The following is a 21,628-nucleotide window of genomic DNA, read 5'->3' on the forward strand; positions in this document are numbered from 1 at the left end:
TTTCCTGAGCATTTTGCCAATGACGCCACAAAGAAGCCAGAGTATGAAGGACCATCCAGGTGCATTGCCTGCCTCTTCCAGCGTGTCTCTGGGTGAGGCTGGAGCAAACGCCTCGTGCTGTGAGCAATATGGGCAAGATATTAGGCCTTCAGGCTGCGTCCTGGGCCTGATGAGATAAGCCCTTCTGAGATCAAGCCCATAGTCTTTGCCTCAGAAGGTATGGGTCATCTCCTTCAGCACCTCCAAAGAGACTGAGTGTAGAAGCCAACGTATTGAAGTCTTTGACCAAAAATATTCATCTCTTTCTCAGAAGAATTTGTCTCCATATTGAGAGTAGCAAAACATTCCTAGAAATACAGTTTGAGTCACCTTCAGACAGTAGTTCAACTTGGGATTGATTTATTAAAACAGTGTTGCAACTGTTTCCAAGGAGACCAGGTAAAGGAAATGGATGAGAACATCTGTCAGAAGATACCAGTGTTGGTTATCAGAGCATATTTCATAAGTGTGGTGGCTGATGATGTGTAAAGTTAGAGCAATTTTGCATAATTAAGCTAGTGAAACTGCTTTAAAATTATACCTCATGTTAGGGTCCAAGAGAAGCCCCCAAGAAAGACCAACAGTCACATATGCAATTTAGCAAGAACATTTATTTCCAACAGGTTGGGGTGGCAAATAGTGACCCCAAAGGGAGGTGGCAACGCCTTTTAAGTGGAGTTAGGAAAAATCCATGGATGAGAGGTTAATCTGGTTCTGCTTGGTGGAGGAAAGATTAGTCTGGGGGCTGATTGGTGGGAGGCTCTAGTGGTTAGGGACCTTCCAGCTACAGGGTAGAGAAAGCTATGTTCCAATTGTTCCCTGAGTTGTGTCTTCCTGAGAACTGCTTGCTCAGCTCCAGGCAGTTCCAGTAAACCAAAACTATGGCCTGGTCCCTGCCAGGGCTATTAGAAACCTGTCATGGCTCTGGTCTGGCTCCCCAGCCCTCTCACTTAACAGTAACGTGTGGGTGTGTAACAATCCTGTGTACCCCTCCCCTCACATACACATGCACCTATGATGATAAAGAGCTAGAGTTTCACAGAGTAATCTTAACCCACCATCCACATTCTGACAGCTTTGGTCCTGTTAATGCTTTCTTCTTAAGCACTGGTTGGAAACAATGAGTTGCCGTCATAAGCCACTAATGGGTTATGGTTCAGGTTTGAACAGGTTTAATATACATGTCAGACTTGTGCTAGTGGGACATGGATCCTTCTTACTAGTCAAGTTCACTGAGAGGAATATTTAGCCAAAACCACAGATAGGTAATTCTATTTTAAAAATTTTAATTACAGAGAAGTTTGCCACCTTCTCCCGGAGCACCTGCTTTCTCTTTGAGGGTGCTTGGAGACTGGGCCCATGTGCTCATTTTTAGCTATGACAATGACAATAGACTGGGAGGGGGAAGAGGTATGTGGATAAGGTCCACTCATAACAGTCACTTCTACTTTTCTGTCTCAAGGTCATAAGAGCTTGAAAGGACTGTGCCCATCTAAATGCCTCGTCTTCTTGCCTGGTTGATTTCTAGAGGAGAAATTTAATCAGATATTAATTAAATTATTTCTGATTTAAAGATAACCGAACTGTAGTACTTTGCCTCCCCAAACACTTTTAGCCTTACCTTTAATGTGATTAAAACCGTAGCTGAAAGCACAGAGCATGAAAAGTAGAAAGGAGTGACTTGCTGGATAATTCATATCATTTTTTTACATAACTCCTCACTCAGAAGGTAGTAGAGATCTGTCTGGTCCCACACATTCAAAATGAATGGTCCCCATGGGAATACTACAATTTAATACACAATGAAATTGGATCTAAATTATTAATGAGAAATATTTCTGAATAAGCAAGCAATATCATCAGTCAGTTCTCACCTCAACTCTTTTTCTTTCTTTCTCCTCCTTCTAGGATGGTCCTGAAGCTGGACAGACTGTGAAGGTGAGTGCTTATTATGTGAACACAAATTAATAAGGGGCGATTATGGGAACTAATAAAAAATCACAACGAGTCATTTGCAGCACATTCCTGTTTCATTATATTATCCTCGAGGTCAGAGAGACCCTCAGTGTTAGAGCCATAAATCCTGACATTATAAACTGCCAAACAGTATGTTTCCCATTAGTTTACAAGACATTTACCCTTTGTAGTAAAATTATTACTGTGCAAGTTCTAAAACAGAAACTAAATCGAGGAGTCCTAAAACAGAACAGGGCAGGGTACATCAACTTCTCATGGGTTTTATGTGTCTTGTATAGACCAGAGCACCTGATATATCTTTAGTTCTGCACACAAATTAATTTCACGTCTTCAGGAAAGGGACATCTGTTGTGTGCCAGGTAGGTGCCTCCTTTCCCTCATGGTCCCTTGGCCTGTTTTCCTTCATGCCCACCCATTTCTCTTCTCTCTAGCAACTAAATACCAAAGTTCAAACTTAATGGGATCAATGGAGTTCAAAATGATTTTGAAGTGTACTAGAGAGAAAGGGAGGATTTATTATGATGGCCTCTAATCATAGTAAAAGGACAGAACTAAAAAAAAATCCTGCTGGTTATGAAGCAAGAGTCCAGCTTCTTTCACATAAATGTGAATTCCTGTGTGGTTGCGTTCAATACTTAAGTGACAGAGAAGGCTGAGTTTGTGATGGTGGAAATAAGAAGCAAGTCATACTATGCTGCTGATGCCACACAGTGAAATAACGCTTTTGGGTTTTACCGCTGGCCTTGACTGGCAGGGTAACTAAGCACTAAGTCAAACCAAATGAACATGGTTCCTTTGTGGGAGTTTGAAAATAGGATATCTGGGAAGTTTCATGGTGAGTGAATGTCTCAAAGGGAAAGCTAGCAAATTCCTAATGATCAAAAGAGTGGCCCTCGTTTCTCCAAACACATGACATGGAAAACATCTGAGGGACATTCCGCTTCCATCCATTCCCCTGTCCATTGCCATGTTAAGCATCCAAATATGCATATGCTAAAAGAGAATTCAATATCAGTGTCTTTGCTTTGAAATTGATTTTTGAAATACAATGCATAGATATTCAAGCTTGGCTAGCAGAGTTTGAAAACTCAGAATTCAAGTGTAAATTTCAAATGGACTGGATTGGTGTTTGGTGAAGTTTCAGAAACCACTGAAAATGCTAAAGGCAGAACTAATGCATGGAAGAACACGCAGCTATGTAGTAGAACACAGACTGATAAACACGCATGGAAGAACGCGCAGCTGTGTAGTAGAACACTGATAAACACGCATGGAAGAACGTGCAGCTGTGTAGTAGAACACAGAGACTGATAAACATGCATGGAAGAACGCGCAGCTGTGTAGTAGAACACAGAGACTGATAAATGTGCATGGGAGAAGGTGCAGCTATGTAGTAGAACACAGAGACTGATAAACGCGCATGGAAGAACATACAGCTGTGTAGTAGAACACAGAGACTGATAAACATAGCTGAATTTGATGTGAACAGGTAGATTATGTGCTCTCAAGATTTTATTTCACAGTTCTAAAGAGGGCATTTAAGTTATTTGGTATACAAATGGACTTGAATAGGGGGAAAAAAGGAACTTAGAAGTTCCTTGGGGCCAGGAGAAGGATGATATGGATGTGACTACTAATGGCTCTCTCTTGTGGTTGATAGAGATGTTATGTATTTGGGGGATGGAGATTTTTTTTTAATGTAATCCTTTAAAGGAGATGAGTAAGTATTGAGTCCAGCAGGGCTAGGCAGCATGGCTATAGGGTCTCAGACTCCATAGTGTCCCACTTATCTGAACAAGATGTCATGTTTTTGTTAGCTTTTATGGTGCTGATGATGCACTGATTTATAATATAAAACATCATATATCAATTATTGAATGTACTCACCATAACTAGCATTGTTTAGCTTAAGCTGATTTCTCTAAACAATTGTATCTTTTTTCTTTAAAATAAGCATATTATGTTTTGAAAATCTTTTTGTTGTTTCCAGCCTGGTCACAGCATTTTCCCAGAATAAATTTGTGGGATCAACTCACATCCTTTGTGAAATTTCATACATAAAGAAAAATTTATTATACACATACCGCACCACATACACACATATACACACATGCACACATACTCATACCCCCACATTGCATGAAAGTTTACTTGAGTGCTAAACAGCACAGCCACCACCACAAATAATCTCAGCGTTGTTCTCATTAACTCTCCTAACTCATACTGCCATGATAGGACTGGAGCGTTCATTACTATACACAGGCTGATCTCAGAAGATGGGTACTGTCCAGCATGTGACTTTCTGGTGACAAAGTAGCTCAGTGATAGTGTTCAGGTAGCCAGGAAGCATGGAACCTGGTCCTGCAGCTTCTCCAGGGAGCAGAGTGGTTAGTGATGGTGTTCGGGTAGCCAGGATGCATGGAACCCTGTCCTGCAGGCCGGCAGCTTCTCCAGGGAGCAGTGTGGCACCTTCAGAACCCACTTGCATCACTTGAAAGTTCTGGGTTGAGGCTGGGAGTGGTTCATGTTTTGAATTTTGAAGGGAGGTTCGACAGCCTACCATGGAAAGCATGGGGCCTATCTCTTTTTCTGTTCTTTGCCTATATGTGAGATTCTCAGTGTGGTGTCTGATGTCTGAGTCCCAAACCACTTTTGTCTCATGCCAGGTAGTAATAGCAATAAGCCCACTGATGGTCTCTTCCCCTGAAGCAAGTGTTGTTATTGTTAATGAGGGTACACCACTGAGTTAGCCTCTTGAACATGATGGCACTTCAGAACTTTTTTTTTTTCCTAAGGCTTTAGATTCTGCCTAGCAACACACAGGGTGGCCTAGCTTACTCAGTAAGACCCATGTAACAAGGAAAAGGACATATTGAAGTAAAAAGTGACTTCTTATTTCACAATTGATTATTTGGTTTTCTTCTCAAGTTTAAAAGTAGAACACTGCCAGGCACCAGATGATCAGTGCAGTGATCTGGACACCCTGCAGGGTTAAGAAGTAATCTCTATCTCCTCTGTCAGCTACTCAACCTTTCCCTGCACCCACCTAAGCTATGCTGGTGAACATCATGCTCCATGTCCTGTTACCTAGCTGGATTCCTGTCGAGAAATTCTTCATTATCTCTTACATATTTGTTTGTTTATATATGTTCATTTCTTATGTTTTTTTGTTAGTCTTCAGGGAGTATATATGCACTTTATGATTTTTGGGTTCTATCATTATTGACGGAGCTTAGAACATGTTACTCAGGAAGATGACCCCTTGGCTGCTGGAATTGTTTAAGATGAAGGAAACTGAGAAAACTGTGGCAGGAGGAAGGTTCACTCTTCAGCCTTGTTCTACCATTCAACTTTGAAGAAGGCCATAAAAGAATTTCCTGACCTACCTACCCCAAAAGTAGACATAAGACACTCCCCCCAGAAAGGCTCTGCTTTTTTCTGGTAAGATGTGAAGACTCTAAAAAAGCAGGCCTCAATAAGCTACCCCAGCATATTGCTGTTAGATCAGAGTGCTTCTTTCTCTTCTAATCTCACGTCTCCTGTCCATAGAAAGGCTTTCTCTGTTTCTTTAGGTCTTTGTGTCTGAAGCTTCTCTCAGCACATAAAACTTAGAGCAAATGAATGTGCTTCTGTTTTCCCTTGTTAATCTGAATGTTTTTGCAGTGATCTTCACCATACCAATAGGAAAAGGAAAAGGAGAGAGGAGGGGAGGGGAGGAGAGGGGAGGGGAGGGGCGGGGAGGGGAGGGGCGGGGAGGGACGGGGAGGGGAGGGCGGGGAAAGAGGAGTGCTTTGCTTGAAGTGCGTCAAATGGAGACACAATGACTTTGTACCGAGACAGTTATCCACGCCTAAGTTGCTGTCATTAGTCATCAGAAAGTAGCAATTGATGTCCATTTGTTTTCCATTGTGCATCCAGGCATCTAGGTTTTCTGAAGTTTCTATATTCCCTGTATTGTGAGTATCAGACTAAATTTTCTTTAAAATATGTTTCTAAATTGAAGTATTTATCTAATTATTATTTTATTAGTAAAAGCTCAAGAGTCAGATTTTGGGCGAAGAACCTGCTTGATCAGAGAAGCAGTGGAGAAGTGACCAGTGACCTCTCTCCCCTTCTGCAAACAAAAAGGCTGACCATCTCTCTAAGCCCCTCCCTACTATTTCTCCTGTCTTGCTATATGTCCTCAGTTCTCTAAAATGTCTATGGCTAATTTTAGTCAGCTAGGAGCTAACTCTGCCCTCCAATTCAAAGTAAACTTTATTGTCAGTCTCCAGAGTGTCAGAGTGTGATCAAAATATCCCACAGTGCTAACTCCCAATCCTGGGTGTATGTCTAGCCAAACCAAAGCTGTAAGGTGTACTCATTCCTTTAAAAGGAAGGCTTTCTATTAAGCTTAGTGTGTATTATTTTCTCTGAGGCTGTTACATCAACATCTTTGGGTGAAGGATGCTTTAGGTATAATAAGGAGAGAGATTTACTCCTGGTAGGTAATCTCAATCTATTTATAGATCATGCTTGCACATATTCTCCCATGTTTGTGGTGTTTGGATGTTGTACTTAAAGGTTTAATTTTATGCTTTTAATGTAATAGAAAGTATGTCTTAATAAATGTTGAAATATTAGCAATTACTTTCTAGATTGCTGCAGCAGAAAAAAAAGGAGTTCTTTAAAGAAATGTTATTAAAACTTATATTTACTCTCCTGTTGCCTGTGGCTGTTTTTAGTTTCCTGGATCAGGAGGTCTTACACATGATGTTGAGGTCTAGCCATCTTGTAGTTTAGTGCACATAGAGGACACTTAGATGGCAGCAAAGTCTGAAAGTTAATGTGCTTTGACATCTGTCAGAGGTGCCATAGGAAGTAGAGCTCTATATCTTACTAACTTTGCCACTCTGGGGCATCCTCTTAACTGTGAGCCTTGATTTCCTAATTTTTCCAAGTGGAAAAATGTTAGAATTGGATGGTGAGGGGAAGAAGCTGACATGGACACATAGGAAATATAAAAGATGTTAGGCAGCATTGATACACACTTACAGGATTTGGACCCAGATGCTACTTTAGATCCCAGCCTTCTCGACACATGCTGTCACTGGTATGTGTGTGTGTCTGTCTGTCTGTCTGTGTGTCTGTGTGTGTGTGTCTGTGTCTCTGTGTGAGAGTGTGTCTATGTTGTTGTTCTTTATGTGCTTATTTGTGGATGCTAGGGAAGATTTTGGGCATTATTTTTCTGTGTCTTTTCATCTTGAGTTTTATTGAGATAGAGTCTCTAACTGATCTGGAGCTCAAAAAGTATAATAGGCTAGATGGCCAGCAAACCGCAGAGATCTTTTTGTCTCTTCTATTTCAGTGCTGGGTTTAAAAGTACACACATCATGCCTAGCTTTTTTTCACTATGTGTTGTAGGCATAGAACTCAGGTCCTCATGCCTGCTCAGCAAACACTTTCCTGACGAAGCTACCCTCACCAGTCCTATTCTTTCATGCATATGTGTCTGTATATGCCTATTTGTGTGTGTGTACATGGATATTCATGTGTGTGAATCTAGCTACGCTCAAACTTCAGAGCACGTGTAGGGATGGAGTACCCTCTCTGGTGTCAGTTCTGGCCTTCTACCTTGAGATAGGGTCTCTTTTTTGCTTTGTAACTGCATATACCAAGGTAGCTGGCCTTTCAGTTTCCAGATTTTGCTCTCTCTATCTTCCATCTCACTGTAGGAATGTTGAGATAACTAATACTGCAGATATACATCTTCTATGTGGTTTCTGAGGAGTAAGATTCAGGTCGTCATGCCATGCAAACAGAATTCTCACCCACTGAGCCACCTCCCCAGTACCAGAACACCAGCACTATTGTCTAATTTTCTTTTGCTTTCTTCTTTTTAAAAATCTTATTTATTTATTTATTTATTTATTTATTTATTTATTTATTTAGAAACAGTACCTCTCTAGATAGTTCTGACTGTCCTAGAACTCACTATGTAGACCAGTCTGGATTTGAACTAATAGAGATCTGGCTCATTTGCCTTCTGAGTGATGGGATTAAAGGTGTGCGGGTGTGCACTGCCACACCTGGCTTGTTTTTCTTGATAATAATCTTACTTCTATTATCTTACCTTTAAACTGGGATGAAAGTAGGCCTTAGTAAGTGTTCCTGGCATTCAAATTGTGGCCCAATGTTTACTTTATTGATATGCACTGCATTTTCTCACAATTGATTACTACCTAGTAGCTTAAGTTTTTGGAAAAATTTTGATCTGGTCATATATCTTGGTTTTTTAAAATGCTTTGAACTTGTTATTATAAAAGACCACTTGAGCTGTATATAGTAACACATAATAACTCAAGCATTTGAGAGGCAGAGGAGAAGCAAGTTCAAGGCTGGATTGGACTATAAAGCAAGACTTTACCCATTTCTTCCCTCCTTACACACACACACACACACACACACACACACACCCCATACATAAAACAACTTGAAAATTAAAAATGTGCATATTTTTAAAAATATTCCTTGAAAAGTATTTCTGTGTTTTTCCTGATCTATTGCTTGTCTGCTCTGAATTTTGATGCTTCTGCATTGTTCCTGTGAATAGACTGACAGTGACCAGAAAAATTGTCTAAAGTGGGGTTTCATTATAGAAACCTGTCCCTGTGCTGATTCAGTCAGTGGGTGTGGATCCAGAAGTTTGTTTTGACAGACACCTTGGTGACTCTGAGCGATCCTGCATCCTAGTTCCAAGCCTATGCCAGGGTAGTGAGAAACAGACATGGAAGACTCTTCATGCATTCACCATTTTCATTTCAGACTTGCTGCAAACGAAGATGTAGTGTGCACAGGGTGGAGAAACCTGTAGCTTGATAATGAAAAAGATTTGGGTCTGTTATTTATTATTTTCATTTGGAATGAAATTTCAGAGAGCTGCAATTCGCCACAGGTCTTTTATCCTCTGATGAAAGCCCCTGTGAACACTGTCTTGTCTCTGTTTATACCTAATGCATGTATTTACTGCCGGAAGAATTAGTATCTTCAGGATGCAGTAGCTTTTATCTTGTAGAATTGCCTTATAATTTGCATCTGTTCCCAGAATAAATCTAATTTGACGAGACAGTTGCAATATTCAGTGGACAGCTTTGAGTGTACTTGTTCGGATTGGCTGCGTTAAGAAGGCATGCTGACCTCCTTCTGATGCTTTGGGGACAAAACCCTTGGTCCCTAGCTCTCTTGGCCAAAGAAGGCACAATAAGTCTCCCAGGCCTCTTTAGGAAATCCTTTCTCTCTTATTAAACCTTCATGCTTTCTCCTAAGTAGCTACCGAAGCAGTAACCTCCTCCGATTCTTTTTATTTTCAGTTCAGCACAGTGGTTTTTATTTTTTGATGTGCCTGTTGCTTTTCCCTCACAATTTCTGTCCTTCTGTCTGTCCTCAAGAAGGGCAATTAAAAGAAGAGATTTTTAGGGATCTTTGGATGTGATAGATGTTGACAATCAAGAAGTCTAAAGCAGGATAGGAATGGTTCGAAATGAAGGGGAAGATCTAGAGAAAGGAGAGGTACAGGGGGCCATGTCTATTCCTCCTCTTGCTAAGAAGTCTGGAGAGAAAGCCTCAACAGTCCAAATTATAGGTTCTGAAGAAGGGAGGTGGTACTTGAACCTGAAGAAGGAAGTAGAAATAAGGGAAGGCTTTGAGACCCTAAGGCACCAGGTATTTATTTTCCTGTGGGTTCCTTATCTGAGCTTTGGTGGCTTTTTTCTATCACACAGACCTTGCCCAGGTATTTCCTCTAGATCATCTCACTCCCAGAGCAGTGCTTTTAGAATGAATGTCCCTCCTTGTGCACAGACTTCATTCTCAAGGGAATGGGAAGGATGCAGAATTTTCCATTTCCAGTTGGCTTTCATTTGCATGATACCTGTTGAGTCAGAACAAATGAAACCTTAACTAAGCTCCATTATAGTTTCATATTTTAACTTTTTGGTTTTTTTTCAGACAGGGTTTCTCTGTGTAGCTTTGTGCCTTTCCTGGAACTCACTTGGTAGCCCAGGCTGGCCTTGAACTCACAGAGATCCACCCAGTTCTGCCTCCCAGGTGCTGGGATTAAAGGCATACACCACCACCGCCCAGCAACTTTTTTAATTGTAGTTTTTATGTGCTATATTCTCCAACATTTGGTAAATACTCCAGAAAGGATGGGGTGGCCCTGATTGGTAGGAAATGCAAGGCAGTTAAAATATATAGAACAGGAGAGAGGACTCCAGAACCCAACCGCCCAGTTTCAAACACAGATGTTTCACCTGCCAAGCGTTTCTACTCTCTGAAAGCCAGGTTTGCTGAAACCTAGTATTGATTTCCTAGTATTGATATGTATAAAATGAGGATTTCACCAGTCTTTTATTGCTTTCTAGGGATATTGTAATAACCAAATGGATGACTATATGACCTTTAAAACTGTGCCTTGCACATAATGATGTCTCAAAAACATTTGCAACAAGCTTTTGTAATTTCTACCTAAATTTCTCTGCAGCTCTCAACGGTAGGTAGTAATATCTTTTGCATGAAGAGTTGAGATTTATAGAGACAAGCCACTTACCGAGAAGCACACCTAACAGGTAGTAGAATTAGGAAATCAAACCCAAGGCAGAGGAAGAAGCCATATCTCCCTTGTGTCATGTGGTCATTTTGCTCCTTAAAAAACTTCAGTCCCCCATCAGCACAGCCTGAGTTGGTCCAGAAGAGGGAGAGGTTATATAAATATTATGTTTGCTGCGTGCCAGATTGGTTCTATAACCCTTTGTTTGGTTTAGAATAATGCTGGCTTCCACCCCAAAATACCCCGAGGACTCTCATTGTTAACTAGATTATACAGGTGAAGATTAATAAATCAAAACATTGCTTTATTGCTGTATGTCCATTTATAGTAGAATTATAGGTTTGGGCTGTTTAATTTTTGTTAATGTTACTAACAAATTCCACCAGTAATTGGGGGCCCTGGCATACAGCAGAGTTGGTATTTAGTGATTTAATTTTATTTTAAGATCTGTAATGCAGAAATGTAGAAAACATGACAGATGTGATCCTGCTGTCAGGTTTTTTTTTGTTGTTGTTGTTTTGGTTTTTTTTAGCATTCAGTAGACTTCCATCTGAAGCTTAGATTTGGGGATTTCTGTATAATCACTGTGAAAAACAATTTTCTGTGCAGAGAGAGATATTCAGTAGACCCTAAGATCCCACATAACTGTAAAATATTGCTCAGCTTTTTTTTTTTTTTTTTTTTACCTCTGTTGATACAGTAATGGAAGCCTCACTGTTACCAATTTTGCTATGTGATAGATACTTGGTGCTCCAAAAACAATAATTGAAAGGTCTTTGAAGTTGTTAAAGTGTTTACCTAAAAAATACGAGAGCCTCTGTTCATCCTGAAGAAACTATGTTGAAAAAGTATTATTAAATCAGGGCATGGTAGCACACTCTTGTGATCCATGTGCTGGAAATGCAGAGCCAGGTGGACTCTGAGACTCATAAGCCAGTCAGCCTGGCCTATGTGGGGATGCTCAGCTAGTAAGAAAGAGATCCTGTTATAAAACAAATAAATGTGTATAATACCCAACACAACACCAGCCTCCAAGTTTGTTCGCTAGCCTCATGCAAATGTGCACATGCACCTAAACTTGCCACACACGAATACTCACAGATACACGTAGATAGATGCACAAAATAACAATGACCATTAAAGTGTTGATTCTCACCATCATGCTGTTTCAGGCCTAGACAATCTTGGGTTAAATTATCTAAACCCATGGGGCTGGAGAGATGGCTCAGAGGTTAAGAGCACTGACTGCTCTTCCACAGGTCCTGAGTTCAATTCCCAGCAACCACATGGTGGCTCACAACCATCTGTAATGAGATCTGGTGCCCTCTTCTGGCCTGCAGTCATACATGCCGTATACATAATAAATAAATAAATAAATAAATAAATAAATAAATAAATAAATAAATAAATAAATAAATCTTTTAAAAAATTATCTAAACCTGTGTAATCAGCTCCTTCCAACAACAGATATTTAAGCCTGCAGTAGCTAAACAATGGGCTTGGCCGAACTGTGGAACCAGCTAAAAATACTTCTCTTTAAGTGCATGTGGCCAGTTTAGTCTCTATAGATGAGCCCTTTGTTATCACGACACTTCTGCAAATGTGCAATGAGAGCCAGAAAGTAATTTGTGCAGCGCTAGAAGTTGGGTACTCAGCTGAAATAAGTCCAGATGTTCTGAGATTTCATTTCACGAATTACTAATAGCTAAGAATAATAAAGTATAAGAGCAGGTTTCCTTAAGCTACCTATCTAAGTTTTAAAACTATATATTGCTTAGAAATGGTCTCTGTGTAGAAACAGTAGAAGGAACACATTGAGGGAGGTGATGGCTCCTCAGGTAGCCTAAATCTGTAGCATTTTATCTCCAAACTAAGTAACACATCTCCAGTTGCTAATCATAATACTCAAATTTTAAAATATTCATATTTTATGGCTTATTAAATATAGAAGAAAAATATATAGTGATCCTAGTAACTTTTGTTTTACAAGGGCCCCATCAAAGGATTTTTCACCAAGATATGACTATTACAATTTATTCTGTTTGCTTTATTATCTCCAGCATATAAGTGCGTCTCATACCCTTGAATCCAAACCTCTGAGGATAGGGATCATGGTAGAGTTTTGCAAAGCCACAGTTAGATGCTCCCCAGATTTATGGTCTGCTCCTTCATTTATTTACACAAATACACTTTTGAATCTTGCCCTGAATGACCTGACTTTACTCTTAGCCCCATATTCATCTTGAATTATTCATTTCCTTTCAGGGGCTCCTCTTTGCCCTTTGTGCCAAAAGCATAATAAAGTAATTCCCAAGACTCAAAATGCAACTGGAAAAGTTAAGGATTGAGTGGCTGAGCCTGGCTCAGGTGGGAACAGGAGTAATGAATTATAGACATGGAAACCTGCTGAGCCACAGACATGTAGAAATTAGAGTGATGACCTGCCTAATGACATCTGAGTGAAAAATATTAGGTTGATGAGGCTCTAATGGCCCCTAGGCCAAATACAGTGAGCCCTCCCTCCTCCATGCACATTGTGAATCATTTCAGTGCTGGGGAAGTGTAATTCTGAAATTTAACCCTCATGTCAGGAGACATCAATCCTACCTCTATATTTTAATGACAGATTCTTTCTCTGGAAAAGACTCTCATCCACCATGATCAGAAAAAATAGAGACATGCAATTATGGAAGCTTTCTCAACAAGATAATGTTCCAGCTTCAGAGACAGAGGATAAACAGTGATTTGAAATCTTGTGTTCCATCAGTGTAGAGATAATGTACTTCGATTCTAATATGGATGTTGCCATTTCCTGTATCTGATACTTTTTTCCAAAAGGCTTTTCTCCCTCCTGATTTTATAGAAAAGGTAAACATGGAGCTGTTGAAGAAGTTGACCTTGCCTTAAGTGGTTAAGAAAAATAAACAATATTGAGTGAACAAAGTGAACCACCAGATACTCTTTTACTTTATGATGAAACCCATTTATCCTAACGTTCACATTCATGTCTCACTCTCTGGTCTGCATATCAGGAACTGTACCTAAACAAAGAAATGGCTTCTTCTGCTTCCTATCCAACTGCCCTGAAAAGCAACCCAGGAGGGGCTTTTATTTGTGTTTCAAATCATCTGTTGGTTGTAAATGCTATAAATTCCCAGATGCAATCATGTCCTAGCAGTATAATTTTGATGAAACTATTCAGCTATGAAAAGAATAAATGTGATTTTAAGATCATATCTACCATCAAATGGTCATAGATGAATCTCACTCTTGAGGAAGAGACTCAAAGCATGAGCCTTCAGAGAATTCTGGAAGGCATAGTGACCTTGGAAATCAGCTAATGTCTGTTACTCTTACAGCCTCCTTCACACACACACACACACACACACACACACACACACACACACGCATGCACATACACATGCACACACACTCACACACATCCATGCATGACACACATCCATGCATGTACGCCTGTCTTTTATCTTTGACATCTTGCAGTCCAGGATACTGTGAGAAAGCTGTTTCCAGTTTCTGCACAGCTCTCATTTGTAATTAATGCTGACAATACCCTTACTACTTGAGATACCCCATTCCTACCTCTCTCATCTGCATACTTAGCACTCATTCTTTAGGGACAGACTTTGTAATAAATGTACCAATAGTGGAATGCTGAGGATGTGTAGAAGTTCTGGAGTTCACAGTGAATTCTTTTAATTGGTGTTTTTTATATCAGATGTTGTTATGCTCTGGGCTAGAGTGTAAGGAAGGGCAGCCAAGAAATATTCTTAGCTTTGCATTCATTCCAACAACCAAGTGAACAAACAAACCATCATAGACTTGAATAGTGTTAGAAATGCTGTAACAACATGTAAAATGGGAGAACACAGAGGGAGAAGAGGAGGAGGGTGGCTACTTTATTTGGGGGGGGGGACGACAAAAAAGGCCTATTAAAGAAATGACTTGTATTATGAGAATTTAGACTGGAGAATTACAGAATTCCACCCAGTTGGGGAAGAACATTCTGGACAAAGAAAATAGCAGTGAGAGTGAAGTTCTCCCATTGTAGGAAATGAAGATGAGGATAAAGGGCGTGAGGCAAGAGGTCAGTTTGAAGCGGTGCAAGGGAAAACTTTTGCCAGGCCTTGTACATTGTTGGAAGGAAAGAGTGTTAATTCTCTTCAAAGTGTTTTTGATGGTTCAGATATTCTAAGGATAAAAGATATTTCTACCTACTATAGATCATCTTAACTAGACTCATATTTAAGTGTCTAAGTATATTCTAGAATTTGAATAATTAGTGTCCCATGTCTATTATGGTCTTGATGATTATCACTAATGTTCTTTTTCTACACATGCAATTGTTTAGGATACAAGGTGTTAAAATGGGTTGAACTCTTTTTATAGTGACAGGTGTACACTTCATTTGTATAACCCAGAAGTTACCAAACTTCTTTTGATGAATGCCAGACAGTAGACATTTTAGTCTCTGAATTTCAGATGTACTCTGTCACTATAATACAATTTTGATTTTGAAGCATAAAAGCCATTACAGAATGTATGAAAATGAATTTTTGAAATGGACATGGCTGTGTTGGAATACAGCTTTATTTATAAGAGGGATAGTAGTCTAAATTTGGCCTACAACCTAAAATATTCCACCTAATTCTTTATGCCTTGATTTTATGAAATTAGTCTTCACTGAAGCCCTTCCAGTATAGGCTTGTCAGACTTGAGGAACAATGAATGTTCTGGTCATCACAGAGACTTCTAGGCATGAGCTGCAGGCGTGGGTCTTCCCTTCATGACCATTTATCAACAAGAAAGGAGTTTGTCGTAACAGCAGCTGGCAGTCATTATACAGTGTTTAGGGCAACTTGCTGATGGTATCTGAAATGGCAGAAGTAGAATAAAGCTCCAATCTTGGTGACATCACTAGGTCCTTATGTTAACCAGTCCTGAAGCCTACCCCACCTCTAGGCATTTTTCACTTAGGTGATTCCACCAAGTTCCCTGTTGTTAAAGCTAGGCAGAGTTGACTCTTGCCACTATCATGAGAAGATATGTTCAACTAGATCCTCTGCTCTAAAATATTCAGTTATTGTAAGTCCTTAATATGCTTAACTGGCAGTTTGCATAAACAATTTCTAAGTGCTTATGCATATCTGCAGTGCTCATCAGATGCCAATGGCAATCTTTGAATGAAAGTTTGCAAATCAATGGCCCTAGAAGAACTTAACTTCCAATAGGTTGCCTCTGGTGCATGACCACACAGTAATTCCATTAACTTTAATGATGGTACTGCTGCACAAAATGGACCCTGTTAGTCTATTCTCCTTTTTGTTTTTAGCATTAAATCTTCTCTTACAGCTAACTCTTCAGGGTAAAGTATGTGCAGCTCTGCCATTCATTTCTTGGCCTTTATTGATATATGTAGGACTCTCCTTCCCTGGGAGGGAGTCCTAAATGAGTGCATTAAAAATGAATTTCCTATGCCATTTGTCCATGCTGAGAAAATCCCAGAGTCAGGGACATCAGTGGATTGTTATTGATTGTTGCAAGAAATAATAAAATCATAAATATGACTCAAAACAATTACTATGGTCACATTAGCAAATTATCAAATCCATAATTTTCTCTGGAGACTGGCCTCCAAGATTTAACTAAAGTGCCACAGGGAGGAAAGTTGTGTGTTAGGAAAGAGAGAACTAGCACTAGCAGAGGGAAATTTATGATTTAATTTGCTGGGTAATCTAGTTGAGAATAACGATTGCATTTCTAAAATGTGAACTTTGATTAGCTGCAGGTGTCAGAAATAAACTGAAAATACGGGTCTGTTTATGGTTTTTGGAGAGACTTTGGGGAGGTGGGCAGGAAGGGATTCATTGTGAGGAATAACAGTCTTCTGTGACCTTCAACCCATTTCCTTCTGTGTTCTTATTGTCTGTGTTCAAATAATTGGATTATACCTGAGACTAGCTGGCTCTTCCCTGACACTTGCTTTTCACTTTCTTCACTAAGTGTCACCCCCCACACACACACACTTAGAAATAAATCAATTGGAAATGAAATTACCCACCACATTCATTTTTCCCCATCTAATAAATGAGTTTCTCTAAAGAACAGGAGAGCCTCCCTTTCAGCTCAGGCTTAATCAGATCCTTCTCTTTGGCAGAGTGGTACAGAACTATTGTCTCTGCCTTTGTCAGGCTTCTCATCTTTACTGGATTACCAGGCAATATGTTCTGTGAAACCTGGAGTGGCATGTTTATAGAGGCCTGTGTACATTTTCTAAAGATCTAACTGGAAGCCTGGCTCCTGGCTTTAAATTGCTAACCACAGCATCTTGGAATAAAGCTGCCCATTGCACTCTCTTCCCAGTTAGCAACTGTGGAAGTTCACCTGCAGCTCTGGCCACTGCTGCCCTCTGATGACAGACACACCCATACCAGTGGCTGGAGTTTTAGGAATGGATCTGTTCATCATTCATCTTACTTCAGAAAAATAGCAAAAACAATTTGCACAAAGATGAAAGAGATTTCGTAATGATTTGTGTAGAACTAGCTAATGGGTTTCTTCATGCAGTCAAAGATAGCTTGCAAATCCAGCTGAGAAACGATATAAATTACTGCTAACTGTCCTAATTATTCCCTGACACTCTGTTGAAACCTAACAAAATTTTGCTGAAGCTTACAAACAGGGAAAAAAATTAAATTGAATACATTCTGAATAAAGAAATGATTTTAAAAGTAGAAGGGTAGCCAACACAGAAGAACCGTGTTTATACCCCCCAATTCTCAAGAGCCTTCAAAAGAGGTGGGGAATGGTGAGGGACTGCTGTAGATGAATTGTGATTTTAATTGCAACCTAATTGATTGTACTCAGCATGCTCATTAGGTTAAAAAAGACTATGAACCATTTCCCATGGTCATTACATTAATAGACATGGGAAGGATGTGATTTGTAGCATTCCTTTCTCCCTGTAAATAACATAAGCAACACACTTAGATTTAAAAGATTGAACAGTGATGAAATTCATTTCTCTGTACTTTGGTATGATGTTCTTTTATTAGCTCACCTTCTATCTGTTATGCTTCATAATCTTAACATTAATGTATCCAGCATACCAAACTATGTCCAGTTTTCCCTGCAGTAGCTTACTTTTGACTACCTGTCTTACTCCATGATAGAATAATACTGGTTGGGAAAGTTAGCTTTTCTTTTGCCCCTCCCTGTCCTTCCCTATGTAATTTCTCAATATCTTTACAAAGACAAATACCCAATCCAACTGATGAAATTGTCTTGTTTATGAGTGGGTGGAATCATTACCCAACAGTGTGGAACAGAGGTCACTTCACTCATTCCTGTTTCTCTTTTAAGTCAGGAAAAGTCTGATCTCCCTGGGGGTCACAGGTATGTTTCCTTCATTTTCCTGCCTTCTTTTCAATTTCCAGTAGTGGCATCCCGTGAGGCCCCCAGATGTCCATGGTCCCTGCTCTTCCCTCTCACTATCCCTTCCTCCCTTCCCCACTCCCATCATTTTCTTTCTTTTCCATGCCTCTGAACTATTCATCCTCACTTCCTCTTCTAAACAGTTTGGGGATACTGGATTGACCCTCTCTTACCTTTGTTCCTAGAGGCTTTGTAGATGCTGGATTTGTCAGGGACTTTCTGTGCCATAGGACGATTTTCCCTCTTTCACTAACTGCTCCCACATGTAGTGTTCTCTCTGTGGATACCACTCTAGTTTATACTGCCTGCAATCACACAGGACATTCAGCTGACACTGGAGAAGGCCACAGATGGCTTTCAATACATAACTGTTGAAAGTCACACTGATTATTTTTATAAAAATAAAATGATTAAAAAGGTTTCATTTGCAGCTCTGTCATGGTTGGACCTTACATAGAGGATTCTGTTTGTATTCTGAAGACCATTGAATCTGGTTACTGGTACTAAAATTCTATGGTGTCACCATCATCAGGACTACATAGTTAGGCAATAAAGTGGCTCCTTAATCTAACTGTATGCGCACATGCTAGTAATGTAATGGATTCCGAGCTAATATTCTTAATCAGTGGTGTTTCTCCTACAGTGGTGCTTTCCATACCTAAGATGCTTCCATTGCATGGTCATTCTCAGTTCTTATACTTTCCAAGCACCCATCAGGTCATCTCCCTCTAAGTGGCATGCATAGGCCATCTGGAGCCCTTTGAACTCTTTGATGATGACAATTATAAGCATAAATTCAATAAAGAATGGCTAACTCATTAATCTCGGTGCACTGGAAGGATTTTTAACATACCTAAAATATTTAAAAGTTATGAAGTTTTCCTATGGGAAAATTCACGTAACTATAGCATTCCATATTTAATGTTAGAGGTTTCTGGATCACTCAGGCCTAGGCAGCCATGGATTATTAGACTCAGCTTACCTGATTCCCTTTCAATTTAGTATTCAGGGAAAGATAGCATTTTTCCAAGGATAAAAGGAACCATGTTCTACCCATATGAGAGATTTGGCTTTACAAGGTCTCCTTGACTCATAATTATTGCAATATTCTTAAGATTCCAATTCTGACCCTGACTAGTCTTATCTGTGTGACTATAAGTAAATGACCTTAACTTTTCCTTTGTTTTCCTGTCTGTAAAACCTGAATGCAGAACTTCCAGATGGATACTTTGAAATAAGTGAGATTAAGAAAGGGTAGATCTTCTTACAGTGTTTGGCACATTATGCTTTATTTCCCAATTATTTATGGAAAACTCACTATATGCTAATTTCTATTCTAGAGTCTATGATCATAGCAATGAGTAGAAGAAATACTGAAGAGGAATGAAGGTGGATTTAGTTTGTTTTCAGTCCCTTCTTCATGGGCCCAAAATTGTTAATAGTAAGCAGGTTGGTTCCCAAAGAATCAAAGCAACAAATAAGATGGAATGGAATGTGTAGAACTGATTTGATATTGCAAACAGAGTTATCAGATGCCATGAGAGACTTGGGGTAGATGTGGGGGTGCTCTCCCCAGATGTATAGGTTGTCTGTAAAACTGTGACCTTCAGATAAGTGTTGGCTTCATTGAAGATGTTTTATTATGAACTTACAAATTTCATTCTTTAAAAAGTGATTAAGAAACCATTTCTCCCATATGCCAGTATAGAAAAAGCATGAGTCTGAGGTTAAATTTTCATGCCAAAAGTAGTGGCTTCCTTAAACTCTGAAGAACACATACCATGATAAAGCCAGCTCACAACTCACAGGAATTCATGACAGTTTGCTGTTAATTGTTTTCTTTTTTCTAGAACTTTGTCTTTTCAAAATGCTAAGTTTAAGTTAGAATTAAGACATGTACAGTTTTAAAGTTATGGCTTAGGATCTGAGAGTTGACATGTGTCCAGTAAAACGTTTATCTTAGGTTAGATTGAAGAGAGCTTCATTTAGATTTAGTTAGGATTAAGTTTGGAGTTTTCAGTTTTGGCAGAGCCCTGCTGCCCCTCCCCATGCCTATCAGATCCTCTGCAGCTTCTGATGGCAGCTGTTGACTCCAGCTATCCTGGGCATGACTGTCAGAAGGCAAGAGCAGTAATTGGAATATTCAGAGCTGTGCAGTTTCCAGGCCTTGGCTGGGTGGCAGGTTTTACAGCAAATTTGGAGATTTGTGGTTGCTCTCTGCCACCTAGAAGAGTGTGCCCTCACCCCCTCCTTCCCAACTGCAGCAGTCCTCACTGCCGCCTCCTTAGCCTGGCCCATGAGAACATTTGTTAGGCAAACACTCTGCCATCTGTTGTGCAGCTGAGGCTTCCAGAACACAACAGAAAACAGGTGTGATGTCAAAGCAACTTAGTGAGTAGACAAGTGGAAAACAGGGGTTATAAAATAATGTGTCATGTTCCAATCCTTTTTTATCCTTGGTCCCTGAGGCCTAGATCCACAATGCCATGTCTTAGCAGCAGTTAGAACTTGGTAACCAGTTTAGGCTCTAGGTTTATGCTAGTTCCTTTACAGAAGGGCACATGAGCTATTGGGCATGTTGAAGTAGGTTCTGTGGCATGAATTCAGTCTTGGGGTTCTGCTAGATATGCTGCTAGTTTTCAGTTACCACACACATCCATGGGTCAGCTCCCATGGCAGATGCACATTCTTGCCCATGTTCTAGCACAGGTGTTATACATCCAGAGCAGCAGAAAGTGTATGCCTCTATTGTCACATGTTACTTAGAGTTTTCAAAATTTAACTCCAGGGAAGAATGAGTTCCTTTCTGTAAATGGTTACTATTATAACTTACTTTGTGATGATGTAATGCAAATGTAATTGTTTCTTAACTAGCATGTTATTAGTACAATAATCCCTCCTCATCTTATACAACAAGTTCCAAGACCCCAGGTAGATGCCTGGCACCACATATAGTAACAATCCCAATATATAGTATACCTTTTCCTACATATACATACCTGTTAGAAATTTTATATTGTGTATTATAAGAGATTTAACAATAGGAATAATAAACTAGGAAAGGCATAATTATATCAAAATTGCCATTTACAACTGCTAAACTAATTTTTCATCTACTATTTTTAGATAACATTAACTATTAGTAACTGAAACCACAGAGTGTAAACCTAAATGCCAGGAAGAGCTACTGTATTGTTGTGTGATGTATATGTACATGAGTTTTCATTGACAGGCTGTTGGTAATTCAACCTTCTAAGGAATGCAATGAGTGTCTCTTTCATTCATGTCACAACCACTCAATGGGTTGCAGTTCACCAAGCTCCTGTATTCATGTTTTACTTGCTGCTGTGGTGCTGAAGAACACAGGAAGTCAGGCTTCAGAATTAAAATGTCAACATTCAAATATTGTCTTTCCTCCTTGCTAAATGTATACATAAGTTGCCTCACTTCTCTTTAGTTTCCTCATCCACACAAGGAAGATAACAACAGTGCCTGATTCTAGAGTTTTTGCAAGGATCATACAACTCTAGGACCCTTAGGACTTAACATAGTGATTGGCATACGGTATACCTT

The 21,628-nt window shown here is 39.7% G+C and overlaps 1 protein-coding gene across 1 annotated transcript in view; it reads left to right on the forward strand.

The window, feature by feature from the left end:
• The window catches only part of Fhit (fragile histidine triad diadenosine triphosphatase), a 1,532,194-nt gene that overhangs the window by 1,239,106 nt on the left and 271,460 nt on the right, over window positions 1-21,628 (forward strand). The window contains exon 6 of the mRNA XM_036199337.1: window positions 1,948-1,977. Within this exon, the coding sequence (XP_036055230.1) occupies window positions 1,948-1,977 (30 nt within the window). The remainder of the gene's footprint in view (window positions 1-1,947; window positions 1,978-21,628) is intronic.

Source organism: Onychomys torridus, chromosome 9, assembly GCF_903995425.1.
Source record: "Onychomys torridus chromosome 9, mOncTor1.1, whole genome shotgun sequence".
In the NCBI taxonomy this organism is placed as follows: Eukaryota; Metazoa; Chordata; class Mammalia; order Rodentia; family Cricetidae; genus Onychomys; species Onychomys torridus.